Below are 21292 nucleotides of genomic sequence, written 5' to 3'. Positions count from 1 at the left end.
TACACTTTTAAATACATGCATTTATTGAATGTCAATTATTATAATTCATTAAAGCTGTAAAAATGTAAAAGTAAAAAAAGAATGTCAACCTCAGCTTGAATCCTAATGGTTTTGTAAAGGAGGGCTCTTTTTTTTTTTTAAGATTTTATTTATTTATTCATGAGAGACACACACAGAGAGAGGCAGAGACATAGGCAGAGGGAGAAGCAGGCTCCTCTCAGGAAGCCCAATGCGGAACTCGATCCCAGGACCCCAGGATCACCACCTTAGCCAAAGGCAGATACTCAACCACTAAGCCACCCAGGCACCCCAAGAGGGATCTCCTTTATTTTTTTTTAATATTTTTATTCATTTACTCATGAGACACACACACACACACACACACACACACACACACACACACAGGCAGAGAGACACAGGCAGAGGGAGAAGCAGGCTCCATGCAGGGGGCCCGACATGGGACTTGATCATGGGTCTCCAGGATCACACCCTGGACTGAAGGCGGCGCTAAACCGCTGAACCACCAGGGCTGCCCCAGGGCTCTCATTTAATAGTTAATTTGAAGTTGTGAGTTCTAGCATCCCTACAGGATCGCTGAAAAGTAGGAACTAGGGTGCCTGAATTTGATCCTGTATTCCAGCTCAGCAAGGACAAGAATCTTTTAATCTTTTCTGTGGTGCTCACTCTCTATCCCCAGTGCCTGGCCCATAGTAGACTCATGCAATATCAGTTTAATGATTTAATGTTATCAAACAAAGGAGGGAAACTGCAAATCAGGACCAAGTTCCAGATTGAAGGCATTCAAAGACATAGTCTGACCCCATTGTGGTGACCAAGCTTTACCTACTCCTACCCATATACTCCTACGTGTGAAACCTGAGGGACAAGGGGGGAGAGAAACAGGAGTAGGAAGTCCCTACTTAAGTCCCATTAGACCAACAGCCTGGGAGGAATGGGGCGGGGGGGGGGGGGGGGGGGGGAGGTGCACACAGTAGGACTAGAGTTACTTTGGGAAATAAAGATTTGTTTATGAAATCAAGGATAAATTTCAGGGTTTGGGGTTGTTGGGGTAAGAGTTTATGGGGTTGTATAAAGGAATATTGTTTGGGAAGCCCAGGGGATGGGGAAGGTTCCATCCTGTGTTAGCATTAACATCACTGACCATTCCCATAGCTCAGCCATCCTAGGATCAGCTTTACCAAAGCTGCTTCCTGCCTCATACTTGAATTTACCCAAATAAGCTCCACCACCCCACCACCACCACCACCACCCCCCATCTGGACGCTCTCAGTTTTTTCATTCTTCCCACCCCACAATCCATAAATAATAAGGATTCTAACAGTCCTTTTATATTCTTTGGTAACTCAAAGAGCAGGAAGGAAAAGAGGTTCTGTTCCCCTTAATGGCAATGACTCGGATCTTTCTGATGCTCTTTTCGGCAGCTGTACCCTCTTTCCCCATCAACCCCTCCGGTCCCCATTCTTCCTGCCTCAAAGCAGTCCTGTACCCATCCACATAAATCCCAAAGCTGACTGTCATCTTCTCTAGGATGTGATCTACACAGCTGCTCTCTTCTGGGCCAAACCCTGGAGCGGGCCCCCTATCTTCCGCTGCAGCCCCTCCCCAGTCTTCTTTCCACCCGGTCAGGCTCTTTACTGCCAAACTGTGGCCTCCTCCGACCCAGCAAAACTCAGCAGGGGGTGGACTGGGAGAAGGAACAGGGAGGGATCCAAACCGCAGTTGGAGATTGGGGAGGAATTCACTGCCTGGTGTCTCACCTAGCAGTCTGGCTGGTGGAGGGACAGGAAGGAGAGGAGACCCATGGGAAGTGGCCAAGAGAGATATATTTTTTTAGTCTGAGAACAGAACGGGAGGGAAAAAGCTAGTTCTGAGTATCCCTTCCCCCCTTTCCTGGGAATCAGACTTTCCATCCCACTTTGTACCTGGGCAAAGAATACAGACCATGTGAGCCCCTGTGCCTCATATCTAGATGCATAATTTGACACACAAATATTTTGGACTGTACAGCATGAAGAAAACCCAAGTCTCTCAATCTCTCCTCCTTAAAAAAGATAGTGGATGCAGGAATCACAAGATACAGAAAAAAGATCAGAGACAAATTTGAGAAAGAGAATATCAATCTCCATTTCTACAGAGAGCTGTTTTTCAAATGTGGGTCTTGACCCATTCATTAGTAGGGGTATTTTGAGAAATATTTTTTCCTTGGAACATAATAGAGAATATTATAAAATGAAAACAATAAGGGTAAATACTATTTCAGATATATGCACCACCATATAGAGTGTATTTCTTACTGTGGCTCATAAAGTGTGAAAGATGCTGACTTTTGGGGCCATTTGTGATTAAAAAAAAAAAAAAAAGGAATAAGAATGAAAAAGACTCCTTTCCCCACTCCCCTTCCAACAGAGAAAAACATGACACCCAACACCACACTGCCTCCTGCTTTATTTTCACAGAGCTGGCCTCCATGTGCACCTTCTCTGGTCTCATCCGTGATGATTCCAGGCTTCAGGTTCTCAGGTCTGGGCTCCATACTGTCAGGTGAAACCCCACCTACCCATCCTCACCGCCTGCCCCCTGCCCTTCTCCACATCCTGGTGGAGCCTCTGGCAACCAGGGATGCTCCTACTCCCTGAAAGAAGATATTCAAGGGTGAAATGCACACACATCTCCTCAGTCCCCTCCCACCCATGCCAAGATGATAAAGGGCATGTCATCTACCTGGACTGGAAAAAACTGCCAGCTGAACAGGGGTGGCAAGAAGAGTCAGGGGTGACTGCTCTCTGAATGAGTAGTGTGTGAGCGAAGGAGAGATTCTGGAGTTCATGAGGTCCCACCCTGGCAAACAACTCCCTGCCACTCTGCCACCATGGCTACTTTTCACTGGCATCTCTAGCCTGGGCCTTAGGAGAGCCATTCAGCAAGTCTTTTTAGTCCCCTGCAGTCTACCTGTTCCCTGATTCCTGCTTCTACCCAGTGATTCCCCAGATTGTGTCTTCTCAACTGACCTCACTTCAAATGCTCTATGCCCCACAGGGCTCCCCAGTGTCAGCCACCACCGCAAGGAGCCAAAGAAGACTCCAAATCCCATCCGTAAGTCTCTCTTCCCAAGTCCTTTCTCCAGGTTCGTCCTTCGTCACCCTGATCCACAACTCACCACAGACAAATGGCACATCCCTCAGGGCACCGGGATGCCTTACTCTTCCTGGATGCTGAGGATTCGCAGCAAGATATTGTACACATCTTGTTCCATGTAGCCCTGTAAGTGGCAGGAAGGAAAGAAAAGGGGACAAAGAAGAGGAAATGGGGGGAGACAGGCAAGGGAACATTCTGTGGTTTAGTGGAATGCTATTTACTATGCACCCTGGTTTACAGTGTGTGACTTCTCTATGGCTGTCTCCTGGTCTTTACAAGGAAGATACTAATGTCTACTTTCTGGGACTGCTGTGAGGGCTAAAAAGCCAATGACTATGAAGCAGAGCACCTGATACAGGACAAATGTTCTGCTCTTTGTAGATACCATTCTTCCTAATAAAGGAGCAAGCCACCCAGCTCTTCTTCCTTGGTGAGACATATTTAGCTCAGGATGAAACTGAGAAAGGGCATAAGGGACAGGAAAAGGCCTTTCAGGGAGTTCATAAAGGATCAGGGAATTGGCAAGGAGGGGCAAACACTCTATCCCCCTCACATTCATGCACATCCTCTCTTGATCTCTTGATCTACCTAATGAGATCTAGACACCTGGCACTGGAACATCTAAAGTCCAGCTTTCCGGGATCCCTGGGTGGCGCAGCGGTTTGGCGCGTGCCTTTGGCCCAGGGCGCGATCCTGGAGACCCGGGATCGAATCCCACATCAGGCTCCCGGTGCATGGAGCCTGCTTCTCCCTCCGCCTGTGTCTCTGCCTCTCTCTCTCTCTCTGTGACTATCATAAATAAAAATAAATAAATAAATAAATAAAATAAAGTCCAGCTTTCCAAGAAATGACAGGTATGTGCAGGTAAGAGGAAGGATCTCAAATGTAACACCCCCTGCCCAGCACTCTGTCTCTACTTCCTCCCTTGCTCACCTGAGCGGCATTCAGCAGATGGTTCCTGTAGGTGGAGATGATCTCTTCGTGGTTCTTCTGGGAATCCTGGGAGTGAGCGTCAATGAGAGATTATGTGCCCACCCTAGCACACCCGCCCTGACACACACAGCCCCTCATGAGGAACAATAGAATGAAGTGGTGAGCTGTTGGTAGGAATGCAAACTGGTGTAGCCACTCTGGAAAACAGTATGGAGGTTCCTCAAAAAGTTAAAAAATAGAACCATCCCTATGGCCCAGCAATTGCACTACTAAGTATTTATTCAAAGGATACAAACATAGTGATCTGAAGGGCACTTGCCCCCAATGTGTATAGCAGCAATATCCACAATAGCCAAACTATGGGAGGAACCCAGATGTCCACTGACAAAAGAATGGATAAAGAAGATGTGATATATATACAATATAGAATACTACTCAGAATACTACTCAAAAAGAATTAAATCTTGCCATTTGCAATGACATGGATGGAACTAGAGAGTATTAAGCTAATCAAAACAAGTCAGAGAAAGACAAATACCACATGATTTCACTCATATGTGGATTTTTTTAAAGATTTTATTTATTCATGAGAAACAGAGAGAGAGAGAAAGAGAGGTAGAGACACAGACAGAGGGAGAAACAGGCTCCATGTAGGGAGCCCGACGTGGGACTCGATCCATTGGTCTCCAGGATCAGGCCCTGAGCTGAAGGCAACGCTAAACCGCCGAGCTACCCAGGCTGCCCTCATATATGGAATTTAAGAAACAAAAGAGATGAACAGGGCAGCCCGGGTGGCTTGGAGGTTTAGTGCCCCCAGGGCATGATCCTGAAGACCCCGAGATCGAGTCCCACATTGGGCTCCCTGTGTGGAGCCTGCTTCTCCCTCTGCCTGTGTCTGTGCCCCTCTCTCTGTGTCTCTCATGAATAAATAAATAAAATCTTAAAAAAAAGAGAGAGAGAGAGAGAGAGATGAACATAGGGGAAGGGAAGGAAAAACAAAAACAGAGAGGGAGGCAAAATATAAGAGACTCAACTCTAGGAAACAAACAGGGTAGCTGGAGGGGAGGTGGAGGGGGGATGGGGCAACTGGATGATGAGCATTAGGAGAGCACTTATGGAATGAGTATCGGATGTTATATACAACGGATGAATCACTGAATTCTATTCCTAAAACTCATAATACACTATATGTTAATTAAAATGAATTTAAATAAAAATTAGGGGGCAGCCCAGGTGGCTCAGCGGTTTAGCGCCACCTTCAGCCCAGGGCGTGATCCTGGAGTCCCAGGATCCAGTCCCATGTCAGGCTTCCTGCGTGGAGTCTGCTTCTCCCTCTGCCTGTGTCTCTGCCTCCCCTCCCCCCACTGCCCCGTGTCTCTCATGAATAAATAAATAAAATATTTGAAATAATTAAGCAAAAATAAAAAAAAGAAGAAGAATGAAGTGATCAGCTCAGTCTCCCTTAGCCCACCACTGCCCAGCCTGGCCCACTGCGTGGCCAGCCCTCTATAATTCCCAGAATCTTTCCCACACGTGCATCACTTCCATTGGCCACCCTTTTCTCTAGCAGCGTCTATTTCCCTGAGGGCAGAGCATACCTGCAGCTGCAGAGCAAGGTGAGCATTTTCTCCCCGAACTGCTAAGACCTCCTCTGAAAGCTGCTCCAGCTTCTTCAACAACTCCTTGATCTGAAGCCACCAAGAAAGAAAGGGAACTGAGGAGGCCCAAGTCATTCCCCACTCCAATACCACCCAGGGTCAAGGTCAACTTCCTTTTAGTGGATATGTACTATATGCCAGATACTTTTACACACGTTGTCTCAACACTCAAGAAAGCTCTTCTTCTGTTCTGAGGAGAACAATATTTCTCTGAGGGAAGTATTAATATTCACATTTTGTAGATAAGGAGACTGAGTTAAGTAACTTGTCAAAACTATACAGCTAATAAGTAATGAAATAATGATTTGAACCAAGATCTCCTTGAATGCATGGTCCATGCTCTGAAGTATATACTCCCTATATGTTTTTTATATCATTCTACATTTGAGCATGTACACAACTTTTAATAAGACATCCGATTTCATCGATTTCATTCATTTCACAGGTAGTTCTAAAATTACTAAATTCGTTTGGAAATTGATTTTTTAGAATTCATTAGACATGTCTCCTAGAAGCGTTACACTGACTTTGGAGGAATCATTGGAAAACTCTGGTTTCTAACAGCGGTATGTATGTATGTATGTCTTATTTATTTATTTATTTATTTATTTATTTATTTATTTATTTATTTATTTATTTGCCTTGGTTTTCTCTTTGCCAGTGGAAATCTTTTGTAGAACTCACTCTGACTGAAGTGGGAGGGGAGAAGAGGAGCTTCGGGCTAGTCTACTTTCCCAAACCCATGGGCCCCCAAGTGACCTCCCCAGAACCCTAGCAAAACCACAACAACCCACCATATGACCAGGCCTCTTCCTGGGCTAATCTTTTTAAGTGAACACGTTAATAAGCCGTAGGACTCCAGGGCAGGAGCTGGCTAGCTCTGACGGCTCGGCTTCTGAATCCTGAATCCCAAACTTTAATACGTAAGCCCCGTTCTCTCTTCTAGTTATACCTTAGCCTCACCTCGGATCCCGACCCCCAAACCCCGAGACCCGGGAGAACACGGTGGTCCTTGCAAAGGACTTGCTGTTGCGCTCAAGGTATTCATCCGACTAAACCGAGCTAGATGCACGTTAGCGGACCGCGAAGCACCCCTTGCTCCGATGGTTGCCCGGCCGGCTCACCTTGGCCTCCTTGTCCCGGCAAGCGCCGATGAGATGCTCCACTTTGTCTTTGAACCGCTCGGCCGTTTCCTCAAACTGCTGGGAGCGGCCGCGCATCTCGCCGGCCCGGCGCTCCTGCTCGGCCGCCCGCGCCGCCAGCTCCCCGCTGCGGCGCCGCTCCTCGGCCACGGCCTCGCGCAGCGCCCCCGCCTCCCGGCACGCCGCGTTATACTTTTCCAGCAGCGCCTTCAGCTCCTGGCCCCAGGCCTGGGCCTGGGCCACCAGCGAACCCCGGGTCTTCTCGTGCTGCCTCAGGCTGGCGGCCTCCCGGGCTCTCAGCTCGGCCACTTCCTCGGTGGCTTGGTAGAGCAGCTGCTTCAGCTTCCCGATCTCCTGACTCTTCCCGCTCATCGTGGCCTGGACGGCCCGCAGCTCCTCCTCCAACTTCCCCAGGTCTTGCTCCAGAGCGGCCACCTCGGGGGGCGCCGGGGCCTTGGAGGAGAGGGCCGGGCCGGGGGGCCCCCGCAGCTGCCGGTTTTCGTGCTCCAGGTGGGCCAGCGCCTTCTGGCCTTCGCGGTGCCGCTGCACCAGGGCGCTGATGCAGGCCCGCAGCTCCTCCAGGGGCTCCGCCGCCCCGCGCCCCGTGCTGCCCTCACCCACCAGGTCGGGCGGCAGGGAGGCGCACAGCCCCTGGAGGCCACTGGTCTGGGAAGCCAGGCGCTTCCGCAGTTTCTCGGTGGCCTCCTTCTCCAGGGCCAGTTCGTCTGTCAGCAGCCCCACACTCCGCCGCAACTGCATGAGCTGGACGTGCGCCTCGGGCTTGGGAACGAAATCCCGCTGCAGCCGCTGGCTCAGGGACTGCAGCTCCCCCTGCAACCGCCGCCTCTCCTGCCCCAGCTCCCCCAGCTCCTCCAGCAAGTTAGTATTGCTCAGTCTCAGTGCTGCTACCTCCTTCTCCAGCTGTCCCTTGGCCAGACCTCCTCCTCGCATCTGCTCCCCTCCAGGCTCCCCCGGGGCCCCAGGAGCCCTCTTCTGCCCGCCTTCATTCTCTTTGGTGATGGTCGCTGGCTCTGCCTTTGGGGCTCCCTCTCTGGGCTCCTGGGCAGCAGCCTGAGGTTTCACCTGTAATCCTGCCTTTGCCCGATCCAGCCTCACCAGCACCTGCTCCAGCCTGGCCTCCATCTTCTCCCAGGCAGCTGCTGCAGCCTCAGCCTGGGGTGTCCCCAGAGCTCCCTCCAGGACCCGTCTTGACAGAGCCCCCCGTGCAGCATCCTTTTCTCGCCACACCGCAGCCAGCTCTTCCCTCAATTGTAGTAGGAGCTGATTCATGGCTGTTGTGCCCAGGGGTTCAGCCACTGTGCCTGTCGGTTCAGCCCCTGGGGCCCAGGGCCTCTCTTTCTGGCTGGTACATGGCTTGTCAGTATGATCAGGGCCAAGGGCCTGTCCACCGTTGGTGGTCAGCTGCTGTCCTGTGGCTTTCCCAATGGTCTCACAAGTTGGGCTCTGGGGTGGCTCTTGTTCTTCTGGTTGGAACTTTCTGTGGGCTTCATACTGAATCTCCCCTGTGGTTGAATCCTCAGCCTTCTTAGAAGCTAACACCAAGTTGGCTGGGGCTATAGCTGCTGCCTGCTGCCGCTTCCTTAGCTCTTGAATGCGCTGAGCCAGCAGGCCCAAGGGACAGCCATGCTCCATACCATCTCCTCCAGGCCGGAGACTAGAGCTCTGCCCTCCTGGAGCTCCAGCCTCTTGGGATAGGAGGAGGCCCAGCTCGTGCACCTGCTCTCGAATATGGTTCTCCAGGCCCAGGTAGGCTGCAGCTTGAACCTTAGCCTCTTCAGTCTTTTGCACCAGCTCCTGCTCCAACTGGGAAACCTTCCTCTGCTCCTCTTCATACTTCCACCTCCACTCATCTGAGCATGGGTCTTCTTCCTCCTCTTCCTCCTGCTCCTCCTCGGGCTCTGCTCTGCATGGGCTCTTAGGTGGAGAACCCACCTGAGGCTCAGATGGAGAGGCCTACATAGAAAAAGGAATAGTGAGTTAAAGGCAGCAGCTAGTCTAGCCCCGGGAGGGCCTTTCCTCTCTTAGACTGTCTTGTTGTCCCCAAAGATCACTATTTGGGAGATGCCCCAGTGGGATAGCCTGGGGTGGGTCAGAAGCAAGAGACACATAGGGTCTTACCTGGGATGCAAGATCTGGATGTTGAACAAGCCCCTGACCTATATGAAAAAGCATGGGGAAAATGAAAGTGGAGACAGGTCTTCTTCTAGCCCGCGCTTTATCTCCAGACTTCTTTCGTTTTTCTTTTCTTTTCTAAAATTTTATTTATTCATGAGAGACAGAGAGAGGCAGAGACATAGGCAGAGGGACAAGCAGACTCCCTGCAAGAAGCCCAATGTGGGACTTGATCCCAGGACCCTAGGATCATTCCCTGAGTCAAAGGCAGATGCTCAACCGCTGAGCCACCCAGATACCTGTCCCTATCTCCATTTTTTTCTGAGAGGAACAGCCCCCAATGTGATGACTCTTCCCACACACATCTTTGTGGTTCCAGGAGCCACTGCTGTTGAATGGGTCCCCAAGTATCTAACATTCCTGGTTCCCTTAGCCCAGAGATAGGCTAGCTCATTCATTTTGTTTGCTCACTTATTTAATTGGACGCTGTGCCAGGCACTGATATAGGCACCAGGACCTCTGGTAAGCAGAACAGCCATGGCCTGTCATCTGGGGGGGTTCTGGTCTAGTAGGGAAGATGGAGATTGACTCACAAATCACACAAACAGATACACAATAACAACTCATAAATGCTAGCAAAAGTATAAGCCAGAGTTGCCTTCAGAGAGACAAGGCTGCATTAAGGAATTTTGTGACCATGCTTTTGGGATATTGGGGTCATTTCACAGTAGCAGCAATAAATAAGTAAACCCTCACCTAAAGTGACAATTATTTTTCAGAGGGATTATTTCTATGGGAACAAATGGCATTCTAAGAAGCTTCTTTGATCCTAAGAAGAATTTTGAAGTTACAAAAGGGACTCAGCTTTACCTCCCTGCTGCCCCCGGCGGTTCAGAGCCTGCTGCAGCAGCTGGCACAGCACTTTGTCTTGTGTGTGGAGAGCGTAATGCAGAGCGCCGTGCCCCATGCTGTCCATTGCCCCTGCATCTGCTCCATGGCTCAGAAGCAGTTCGGCCACCTCAGCGCTGCCTTTCTCACAGGCCAGGATCAGAGCTGATCTGTGGGTTGCGACAAATCTAGGCATAGGCTTTCCCCAGGAAATCCAGGAGTCCTGGTTCCAGGAATTGCACTCCAGGAGTCAGATCTCACTCAATGTGGTGAGGAGAACCACAAACCAACAACAAAAAGCATTAGACCAGACCAGAACTTTTCAAATGTTGTTTCTTGGAGCTGCAACATCAGAAAGCCCAGGGCCAATTAGGAGGGCTCTATTTTCAACTACTGTATACATTGAGGTTCTGCATAAATTCCTTTTTTTTTTTTTAAGATTTTGTGTTTATGTATCCAAGAGAGACACAGAGAGAGGCAGAGACACAGGCAGAGGGAGAAGCAGGCTCCCTGGAGGGAGCCCGATGCAGGACTAGATCCCAGTACCCCAGGATCATGCCCTGAGCCAAAGGCAGACGCTCAACCACTGAGTCACCCAGGCATCCCTCTGCATAAATTCTTCATTGGAAAAAGGATTCCATTGCTTAGAAGATAGTTTGAAAACCAGTAAATTGAACTAATGGATCCGAAGAATGGATTCTACTTCCAGAGTCATCTATGCCAGGAAAATGCTGGTGGTAGCAACTGAATAGGAAAGTCTAAGGAAAACTTTCTCAACTGCAAAACAGCAGCCAGAGCTCTTCCAAACAACTGCTCAGAATGAAGGAGGTTCCTGAGAAAACAGAGACCAATCTTCTTTCTTCCCCCAAACACACACATACACACAAACACATACACGTACACATGCACATGCAGATACATTTTCCCCGGGGCTCCTTTCTAGAGTGGCCAATGTCTGGATTTGGGATGGGGAGATAGAGAAGGCTCACTTGTCATCCTTGTCTGTGACATTAACTCGGGCACCTCTCTGCAGTAGCTGTGAGCAGATAGCTGTGTGACCACCCAGCGATGCAATCATCAGGGGTGTCCGTCCATCCTGCACAGATTGTGGGAAGGAAGTTCAAGAGGAGCCCAGGGGAGCCAGGGGCTTGACAATTCTACCAACTGCCCTCTCCCGACACATCTCCAGAAAAAAGCCCAGATCCAGGGGCAAAATTCTCCTTTCTGAAAGGTTAGAAGCTCTCCAGAAGATAAGGACTAACCTCTCCATGAGAGAAAGGAGGAGGAGTGGAGGGAGAAGGAAGAGGAGATGTGCATAACCCCTGGTCACAGAGCTTAGCTAGTCAAGCTCAGAGAGAACAACAGCCTCCCTGTGCAGGGCACTGCCCAGCTGACACTCACATTATCCAGGACGTCCAGGAAGGCTTCATGGTCACACAGCAGGAGCACACTTGACGCACAGCCAGAGGAGGCTGGGAGGGTTGAGGGATGATTGGGTTAAGGAGAAGCAGGAAGGACACCTACTCAGACTACAGCCCCGTATTCCCTCCAACCATTTTAGCAGTCAGCCCTGGCCTACCCTGCTCTCCAAATGTTGTCCTCCCCTCCCTTCCAGCCCCCTGGTCCCTGCAGCCTTGTTTCCCATCAGCCCCTTGGCACACACCTGCCCAGTGCAATGGACTTCGGTTTTCTGCATCCACAGCATCTTCATTGGCACCATGCTGCAAAGAGCCACCAAGGGAGGCAGCATGGGGCATGGTAGTACCATCCTTATCACATACCCACCCTGTTGAGTCATCAACTTCCATAGTACTATGGGGAGGGAAAGGAGGACTGTGGCTCTGGCCAACTACTAGGCAAGCCCAGTCTACTCCTTGCAGAGGATAGGCAGCCTTGAATTTCAGCCCCAGTTCTTAAACCTAGGGCCCAAGAAAAATCAGATTATAGACAAATAGGCACATTAGGGAAAATGACTTCTGAGTCCATGACTGGTATCTTAGGATCATAATTGGGGAACTTGGAAAGGTCTGGAAAGAACAAAAGCAGAACAGCCATTTGCCCAGTGACCTGTTGAGCTATGCCTCTTGGACTTTTGGAGACCGGCTTATAGATTGTCTGCGTGTCATTTCACATATATATTTCTTTTAGTGCTCCCAGATTGCAAGCTCCTTAAAAGCAGACAGTGGAACACTGGATTAATTTGAACACTCCTGTCCTCCTCTCACTTGCCCACCTGCTGGGTGGTTAGTCTCTGCAGGGGCTCTGTCAATGGCATGTGGATGACTGGCAGGCAGTCCCCAGGAGCTCTGCTTTATAACCTGCCCTCAAGGGCAGCATTAAGTGTGGTGTCTGCCCATAGTAGGTGTTACATAAATATCTGTGAATTAATGAATACATGATGATCAGCTCTCTTACTTGGGATGAGAGGGGTCCTGTTGACCAAACATTGCTTGTGACCACAAGACACAGAAGATTTAGAAGATTCTGGGCCCATTTCTTCCCTTCACTAAAGTAGTATCAAGAGGGTGCTCTTACCTGCAGCAGGACCTTGACACATTGTGGCTGGCAGGAGATGGTGGCCAGGTGCAGGGCAGTGCTTCCTGGAAAGAGAAACAGGGGGAGATGGAAGGTGGGTGGCCCCATGCATGCCGATGACTCACAGGGAGGGAAGGCAAGAGACGCACAGATAATCAGGGAGAGATTAGAGAGAGAAGCTCTCAGCCACACAGAGCCTGAAATTCCTGTTCCCCCAGTGCCTGGAACCTGTGCTGGAGGTGGGAGTGGAGGTGAGGTAAACCATCTTGCAGGGAGAGGAGCCCCCGGAAGGATGCTGGCCAGAACTGATGGGGAGAGAAGTGGGAGACCACAGTTGGAACCTCCAGCAGTCAGCCCTCACCGCTGCTGCAATGAAGGGAGAGACCAGCAGTGCGGCCCAGCGCAAGATCTAACTCACCGTCCTCATTCTTGCTGTTGATGTCAGCCCCGTTTGCAAGCAGTATAGTTAGACATTCTGTCAGGCCTTTGGAGGCTGCCAGATGGAACCTGCTGGAATCAAGGCCAAGGGGCAGAAGGATGAAGGGACCAGCGGATGAGGGATACAAGAACCTTCATAAGCACTGCCTGCTATGCTTCTTCACCCCAAAGCCAATCCCAAAAACAGACGGGGAAGTTCCCCTAGCCTGACTTCCTGAGGAAAAGGCCAGAGGAGGCTGGAAGCAAAAACAGAAATAAGAGCTACAGGTCTCAAGCCACCTAGACAATCGTGGGGTGTCCAGCGAACATGGAACTACCTGTTGCTCTGACCACAGGACCCTTAATAGCCTGGACTGTCATAGGAGGAGGCAGCTGGAGCAGACAGAAGGCTGGGTGGAAGGGACGAGGGATAATCTCCCTCTTGGCCTCACCATCCCACCTAGCCAGCTGATGCTCTCGGCTACAACCACTTTGTTCCTATTTTCCCAAGCTACACACCCTCCTACTTGTGCAATAAGTAAACACTGTATTTAGGGAATGTATCAGTTTTCTGTTTGTTTCATGGGCTTGATGTCCTTTTGTTTTGGGGGCTTCCCCCCCCCCTCAAGGTTTGTCAATCTGGGCCATGAGACGGATGGTACTCAGAGACGCTATCTCTCCACTCCCTGTTTGCAGCACTTGATCCGTAGCAAACAATGATGGATATGCTTGCTGATTAAAACAAAAAAAGGCTCTGGGGCTTTAGGCATTCCCTGGTCCTACCTCATATCAGGGTTGGAGGCTTTCAAAGAGAGCCACATATCAAGGGGGGCCCAGGAGGGCTTACTTACGGAGACTGGCCGTTGGAGTTCAGCTTGGTGGGTCGGGCAGACTTCCTTGAAGCCAGGCCAGCCACACGTCCCACATCCCCCCGCTGTACCGCCTCCAGCAGCTTCTGATCACGGCGGTTCCATCTCTCCACCTGGTCCAGGGCCACAGATTGTATGAACACAGGGAGTGGGGTTGGGGTAGAAAAAGGAAAGGAGATGGTTAGGATGCCTGGCCAGGGAAAAGAGACCTCTGCAGGCCACCGAGAAACTACTGCTGGGTATTGCTAGCCCTGGACCAAAAAGTACTTGGACTAGTGGATTAAAAATCGTGTTCTACAGGTGCCTGGATGGCTCAGTGATTGAGTGTCTGCCTTTGGCTCAGGTTATGATCCCAGTGTCCTGGGATCGAGTCCCACATGGGGCTTCCCTTGAGGAGCCTGCTTCTCCCTCTGCCTGTGTCTCTGCCTCTCTCTGTGTGTCTTATGAATGAATAAATAAAATCTTTTTTAAAAAATCATGTTCTAGCACTGAGGGCAGAGTTTTTCAGATGTCCTTTTTGTTTTTGGTTTTTTTTTAATCATCATGTGATTATTGTTGTTAGGTGCACCAGCTCAGAGCAATCCTAGCCATGACTCCTTTCCCTTCTGCTCTCTGGGTCTTGCTGGAGCAAGCTGAGCCATGCTGACCACTCCCTTTTGGGCTCACATTACCTCTCACCCCCCCATGGTGCTCTGCTTCTTGTCCTCATATTTATGAGACATCAAGGCATCTAGCTTCACATTACAGCTAGGAGTCCAAATATCCAGCCATACCATCCAGCCTTTTGGCTGTGGGCCCCAAAACTGGGAGGGGAAAGCAGAGTTTCTCTCTTCCCATCTTGTTTCTATGTCCTTTAGTTGATTGCTCTTCCCCTTCCATGGCACAACCACCCAAAGGCAAAAATAGGTCTCTAGCTAGGCTTGAGGAAGCAGCAAGAGGCAGCTCTCCTGCTCCTCCCTCCCCTCCCTACTCTTTTCTCTGGCAGGGAGCAGCTGTTCCAGGCCACAGCCACACCTGGGCATGCATTGTTCTATCATTCCAGCTTGCCTTTTGAGGGTGGTAGGGTAATTACAATAATTGAGGTATCACAGGGTGTGAAAGAGAGAGAGCTGTGTAAAAACACCCAGGGCTGAAGGCACAGAATAGCCTGATTGGATCCAGAGAGGGGAAGGGAAAGGAAGAAAGGATGCAAAAATCTGTGGGACGGTGGAAAGGGTCCTGGATGAATATTTTGTCAGCAGTCCTACTTTCTCAGCTATGTGACCCAGAGTAAGCAATTGAACACCTCCGTTTCCTCATCTATAACATGTGGGAAATAATAACTACCTCATCATGTTGTGAGCATTAAATGAGCTAACCTCATATGAGGTATATAAATTCTCTTCATAAACTGTAAAAAACAATACAAGTGCATGGTATCCTTATAACCAAACAGGAAGCAGTGAAGGATTGGTGGTGGCACATCACATTTTATGAGGTATAATCTCAACAAGAAAGAGGCTTTGGGAGGAGGTGGGAAAAAATAGGTTCTATGGAAGCCAAATAATTAATTTTCAAATACTGTCTACCTAGCCAGGGCAAATGTAGCAAAATCAGGGAAGATTTGAAATGCCCAAGCCATAAAATGATCTTGGGCTAGATGGATGATAAGGTAATACTCCTGTTCAGCACTTGTAATTCTTCAGTCATTTCAAGTGCTGTTTCCATTAGCCTCTCCACATCCCTGGAAAGGAGTTAGGGCTGATATTATTTGATCTATTTGAAAGCAGAAGAAACTGAAGTGTGCTGAGTTTGGATAATTGTCCAGGTTCACATCACAAAATAGGGGTAAAATTGAAATTAGAACCCAGGCTACCTGACGGGCCCGACCTGGTTCTCACCAGCAGACCACATATACTACGACAGAGCCCTGGAAGAAGGTTTACTTATTACCATGCAAACAGTCTAAGACTGCCTCCAGGCCAAAGCCACCCACCCTCGAAGCTATTCCCTACACAGAGAAGAGTCTCTGAACAGGATAATTCTCAAAAGACAAAATAAGCCAAATGACTGGTCCACATACCAAACAGATTCTGGAATGTAGGAACATGTTATCCAATGTCCCTTAGGGACCAGTTGCCCTCAGAAAAAGCAGAAAGCTATAATTATACCTCCACCACAGGATGCTGCCATCGGTTGACCTCTAATCTGAGGTTCTCTGTTTAAATCCTGATTCTAACACTTTCTATGCTGGTGAATTTAAGTATGTAACAACTTCTCCGAACTTTAGCTTCCTCGTGATATAACACACCACAAAGCACCTAGCACTGTCTGCCACAGAGTCGGTGCACAATAAATGCTGGGTCCAATCGTCAACCTTCCTAGCTTTGCTGGACACATTTTGGATGTACCAGCAATTCTGAATTCAGAGTTCTTCCCCCAGGGATGTGAGAGGAAGGGATCTTGCTTGTATCAGCCAATGTATAATAGCCAGACTATAGAGATGGTAAAAGTGCTTCTTAGCAATGTAGAGACTTTTCTTTCCAACTAGACAGCTCTAAATCCACCCAATTTATTTCCTATAATCTTGTTACACTAAGAAGAATTTAGAATAGGTGGAAATTCATCATGGTCAAACCTCTGCAGAGCTAAGATGGAGAATAGAGGGATGCTTCCAAATTCCAAGATCCAGTCCTCGGAAGAGAGGCACTGGATTACCATCACAGCCTCAAGGGAAGAATCACCACATTAATCAGCAGACTCAAAAACAAGGATAAGCTCTGTATATATGTAGCCAAGATTAGGGGGCTTTTGTAGGAGTAATTGCAGCCTCTCCTTATCTCTGGCTGGGTGCCTATAAGCATCCTATTGAGATGGAACACACCAACAGAAGAGAAAGAGTAGCTACCATTGTAGGACAGGTGAATGGATATAGAAAGGCTGCCCTAGAGGATCCAGGAATTGACTCTCAATATATATATTTAATTTTTTTTTTTATGATAGTCACAGAGAGAGAAAGAGTGGCAGAGACATAAGCAGAGGGAGAAGCAGGCTCCATGCACTGGGAGCCCGACGTGGGATTCGATCCCGGGTCTCCAGGATCGCGTCCTGGGCCAAAGGCAGGCGCCAAACCGCTGCGCCACCCAGGGATCCCTATATATTTTTAAATGCAATGGACATTCCTCTAAGTTGATTCCAGTAAGCACTGGCCAACTGTTCAAAGCTATTTTCTGGTCCACTTCCTACATAGGCAGAGTAAGCTAATATATAAGACATCCTCAAAGGCATCCTCTATTTGACTAAAATAAAATGAGATTGTAAGAGCTGGTGTGTGTGTGTGTGTGTGTGTGTGTGTGTGTGTGTGTGTGTGACTTCCTAAATTTTGGATAATTTAGATTAATTTGAAAATGATCACTGATCTGTCAGTACTGGTCTCAATCAAAGGGTGCAGGGCTCTGGCCCTGGACCCAGGGGTGGGAGTGAGGACAGGCAGGGGCAATCTTCTGGCATGACTGGGAAGCCAGGCTTTGGGAGTGGCCAGGAAGGCTGTTGCCCTATTTCTTTGACAAAGGGTTCAGAGTAGTTAGCCACCCAGGGAGTGGAGAAATTTATCATAAGGGTAAGGAAGTTTCAGGAGGAAACAATTTGCAGCTGACACTGGCCTATTTTTAAACTTTTTGCGATCCTATCCTGACGAAGAAAACAGCTCTTTCCAGCTAGATAGTTCTAAATCCACCCAATTTACTTCCTATAAGCTTGTTACACTAAAGAGAGTTTAGAATGAGTGGAAATTCTTCATGGCCAAAACTCTGTAGAGCTGGGATGAAGAACAGAGGGAGAGATATTTCCAAATTCCAACATTCAGCCCAGTGCTCACTCCACCACCTTGGAAAGACTGGAGCCCAAGGATTGGGGAATAGGATAAATGAAATAATCTCCCATTCCTAAGGGCAGGCAGACTCCACAGACGTGAAAGGGAAGGGCAATGCGGAGGACTCTCAGCCACTAAGGAAGAATCCGTGTGAATAAGAAAATCATTAACAGTTAAGATGGAGTTTCTGGTACCTGTCCTAGTTATCCAGTAAATGCATTTTGATTGGTTGATCTGTGCGTGGAGACCAGGTGAAGAAGAAATCCAAGTGGGACAAGAACAGGCCTCAACAGAGTCCCTACTCTTGCCTCATAGCTCACTCACTTCCAGGCTTCTGTGGCCTGCCCATGAAGAGTGAGCTGAGCATTTCTCATGTTTGCTTATGAATGACACTCCTAAGTCAGGTTCGGCTGCGTCATATTCCCACGGGTCATTGGCTACCTCACTTCTAAATGAGCCATCATCCCAACCTCCCCAGAAAATGCCATCCCCACATAGGAGGTCTCTCTAAGAGATCTTCAGGGAAGAGACAGCTACACCCTCTCTGTGCCCCACCTTCTGTAATCTATCTTGTGTTGTGTTCTGGGAGAATGTGGCGAGAAGAGTGACTTCTACTGGGAGCTCACAGAGTGCATCTACTCTATCCTCTTCTACTGTCACCTTTCCCCAACTCAGTCCAGAGAAGCGGAGAATACAAGCCCTAAGCAACTGGGTGAGGGTTTAGAATGAAGGAAGATTCTGGGGAGAAGAAGGCAGAAGGCCTTTGACTTGCCCAAGAACCAGTCTGATAACCAGACACTGCAGTGAGCTGGCTAGGGTGGATTCTGCAGGCAACTTACCCAGTGTCTTGGGGAGCAGCCAGACAACTATGCCTCCTCTGCCAGTGCCTGGGAGGATGGCGGAGTGCAAGACTAATCCACAGAGAGCAGGCAAAAGGAGGTTGGGGCAAAAGGGGGAAATGTGGTGTTGAACAACCACTGGAAAGAGAGGGGCAGCAGTTGAAGGGGGAACAGGAGGAGGCTGCACCTGTGTGGGAGCACCCATTGGAAAGAGGGTTGGAGTGATGTCAGAGAGCCAGTGGTGCTGATGAGAGAACAGGAGTGGAAGGGGTAAGGGGGCAAGGACAGAGAAAACTCTATGAAACAGGACTAGGGGAAGGCACCGGCCTGGGCGTTTGTTGGGCCAAGAGGAAATGGGCTGGCAGGATTGTGAGGACAGGTCAGGGCTGAAAATGAGGCCTTGAGGCAGGACTTGGGAGATAAAGCAGGACCTGGGACTGAGCAGGGGCTGGGGATAGAGCAGATGTTTGGAGGTGTTCAGTCCTGGAAGACAGCAGAAGTAGAAAGGACCTTCAGGGAGGGGCAGAGCCTGCAGGAAACATCTCAGAAGTTGGGGGTGTACATGCTAGGAGGACAAGAAAGGGCCAAGGGGAAGGAATTTGGGGAGAGCAGAGGTTAGGAAGGCAAGTCAGAGGCGAGGAGACAGGGTCTTGAGGAAGGCAGGGCTGGCAGGCTGCATTGCGGGAGTGGAAGCGCTGGAAAGACCCATAAAGAGAAAAGGCGACGGTGCGTGAAGATGGGACTCAGGACTTCTGTCACCAGGGCTTGCACCCCAGCCCCATCCTCCCAGACATGTTGGCACCTACCGCCACCTGTGAGCTGGAGCAGGAGAAGAAGCGCTTCATGGCCGGGGCCGGGGCCACGGGGGAAAGGGGACGCGCAGAGAGCGGGGCTACAAGTTCCCGAACCAGAGACTCGGCTGCGGCTCCGCGCGAGACAGCTGTCAAAAGCAAAGTGGGACCCGCCCAGGATCCGCCCCAGGACCCGCTGGGCTCAATCAGATGCAAGAACCCGAGCACTGGGCTTCAAACTCCTCCCCTGGCCCTGCCCTAGTCTGACGTTGCAGAAGCCAAAAACCTGCAGTCTTTGGCTGAGATTTTGGACAAGGTCTCAAGCCTCGCCCTCCAAACCAAACCCGCCGGCAGCTGCGACCAGCTCAGGGGCAGAAGGTACCGCTCGGGCTCCAGCGAAAACTCCTCCCGCAGCCCCGCCCCGCCCCGCCCCGCGGGTTCGGGCGCCCCCGCCAGCCGCCCCTCCAGGCGCCGCTGCTGTGGGGGTGGGGGGGCGGCCAGGTCCGGGATTCGCTGGGTGTGCTGTGGTCTTACCAACTGTCACATTTAACCACTGGTGACGACATTTTTATTGTATCAAGAGATCTCTGGCCCGCTTGGTTACCTCTGCTTCCTTCCTCCATTCCCTGACCAAAAACCCAAGCACAAAAGAGGCTTTGAAGAAGGAAGCTTGGAAACCAGAGGAGATGGGGGGGGGGGGGGGGGGGGCGGGGGGGGCTGAGCACGAATGGTGCATGACCCTTCGCAACCTGGGAAATAAAACCTGAGGGAAGGGGGATCGGGCTTCCTATTGTAATGCAACCCCTAAATTGGAAAATAGCAGAGGGGGAGGAGAGAACTCTTATTTTAAGCAGCCCCTAGCTGAAATAAGCCCCACAAAACTGTCTTCCCTATTTGCACTGCCCTTTAAATTCAGATTCTCAGCAATTCTTGCTTGAGCAGCCAGTTGCACCTAACTAGTCTGCCTGTCTCGTCCTTTTGATGAGGCACAAAAGTAGAAAAATATTCACCTTTAGCCCAGAAGGCTTACCTATAGCCTGCATCGTTTTGATAATGATCAGATAGGTGACGGTTGCTACATTTTTTTTTAAGATTTTATTTTTATTTGTTTGAGAGAGAGAGAGCACAAGCAGGAGGAGCAGCAGAGGGAGAGGTAAGCACTTTCCCAACTCAGGGCTCGACCCCACCACCGTGGAATCAGGACTAGAACTGAAGACAGACACTTAACCAACTGAGCTACCCAGGCATCCCAAAGTAGCTGCATTCTCAAAGGATCTTACAACTGCCTGTAAATCTCATTAATAGTTAATATAGAAATGAATGATAATCACCAGGGGAATCTTGTGAAAGCAGAGATTCGAAGAAGACATTTAAGATCTAGTACTTCCTGCTTGTCTATTCCCCCTTGAGCACTAAGCATATAACCATCAGCTTCACGAAGCAAAAGTGCAGCTCTTCTGCCCACAGGTCCTATCCCTGTGCTACTTAAATAAACTTACCAAGTTGCCCTGTACATCATCTCAACAGTTCTTTCTTGACTATCACTCAACGATCCCACAACATTTTTGGTGACCTGTTTAGGGACAATGGAGTGAATACAAGAGTGTCGATGCAACTTAGTAAATCTTCTCCCCTCCCCCAGTGTGTTTCTTACCTGTTCTTTTTCTTTTTCAGAGATGTCCTAAATAGTATGACCCTTCGGAATGTGTCTTGGCCAAGTGCTCAGGAGAGGACCTCTTGTGCATGGCTATACTACAGTGAGGGATAGAGACTCTTGCTATCTGGCTGAACACTATTTCCTGGTCCTAAAGACATTGGGCTCAGAAATCAGATTCTCTTTATTTTTCCTGTTCTGTTAAGACATATATTCTTGTTAGGCATGGGACAGCCACATATGTCTTTAGGACAGCTGCCAATCTCAAGACTCCAGTAGTGTAAGGTTTCCCCCTAAATAATAAGGCATGATCTCTTGATGAACATAAAAATCCAAGATACATCTGACTGTGTGCTTCCCAAAAGCGACTGGTTGGAGCTATTACCTAGTTGGGGCACTCACCCAACAAGGGACTGCTTCCTTGGAA

General features: G+C 49.5%; 1 protein-coding gene across 1 annotated transcript; it reads right to left on the bottom strand.

Moving 5' to 3' along the window:
• Positions 1 to 2448: 2448 nt before the first annotated feature.
• Positions 2449 to 19365, bottom strand: ANKRD35 (ankyrin repeat domain 35). Its single transcript, XM_025983074.2, has 14 exons — positions 19227 to 19365; positions 13714 to 13844; positions 12864 to 12952; positions 12446 to 12510; positions 11574 to 11631; positions 11312 to 11382; positions 10900 to 11006; positions 9893 to 10080; positions 9029 to 9066; positions 6872 to 8863; positions 5688 to 5777; positions 4090 to 4155; positions 3179 to 3280; positions 2449 to 2653 (listed from the first exon to the last, which is right to left on the bottom strand). The coding sequence occupies exons 1-13, from the start codon at positions 19263 to 19265 to the stop codon at positions 3218 to 3220; spliced, it is 2997 nt and encodes a 998-aa protein (XP_025838859.1). The 5' UTR covers positions 19266 to 19365; the 3' UTR covers positions 2449 to 2653; positions 3179 to 3217.
• Between the last annotated feature and the right edge of the window lie 1927 nt (positions 19366 to 21292).

The sequence above is a fragment of the Vulpes vulpes genome, chromosome 8 (genome assembly GCF_048418805.1).
Source record: "Vulpes vulpes isolate BD-2025 chromosome 8, VulVul3, whole genome shotgun sequence".
Lineage (NCBI taxonomy): Eukaryota > Metazoa > Chordata > Mammalia > Carnivora > Canidae > Vulpes > Vulpes vulpes.
This window is presented reverse-complemented; position numbering and strand designations above follow the sequence as displayed.

Coding starts and splice junctions, on each gene's coding strand:
- ANKRD35 (XM_025983074.2), bottom strand. CDS start 19,265: ATGAAGCGCTTCTTCTCCTGCTCCAGCTCACAGGTGGCG. Junction 11,007..11,311: donor TCCTGGACGTCCTGGATAAT/GTGAGTGTCAGC, acceptor CAATCTGTGCAG/GATGGACGGACACCCCTGAT. Junction 5,778..6,871: donor GCCGGGACAAGGAGGCCAAG/GTGAGCCGGCCG, acceptor TGGTGGCTTCAG/ATCAAGGAGTTGTTGAAGAA.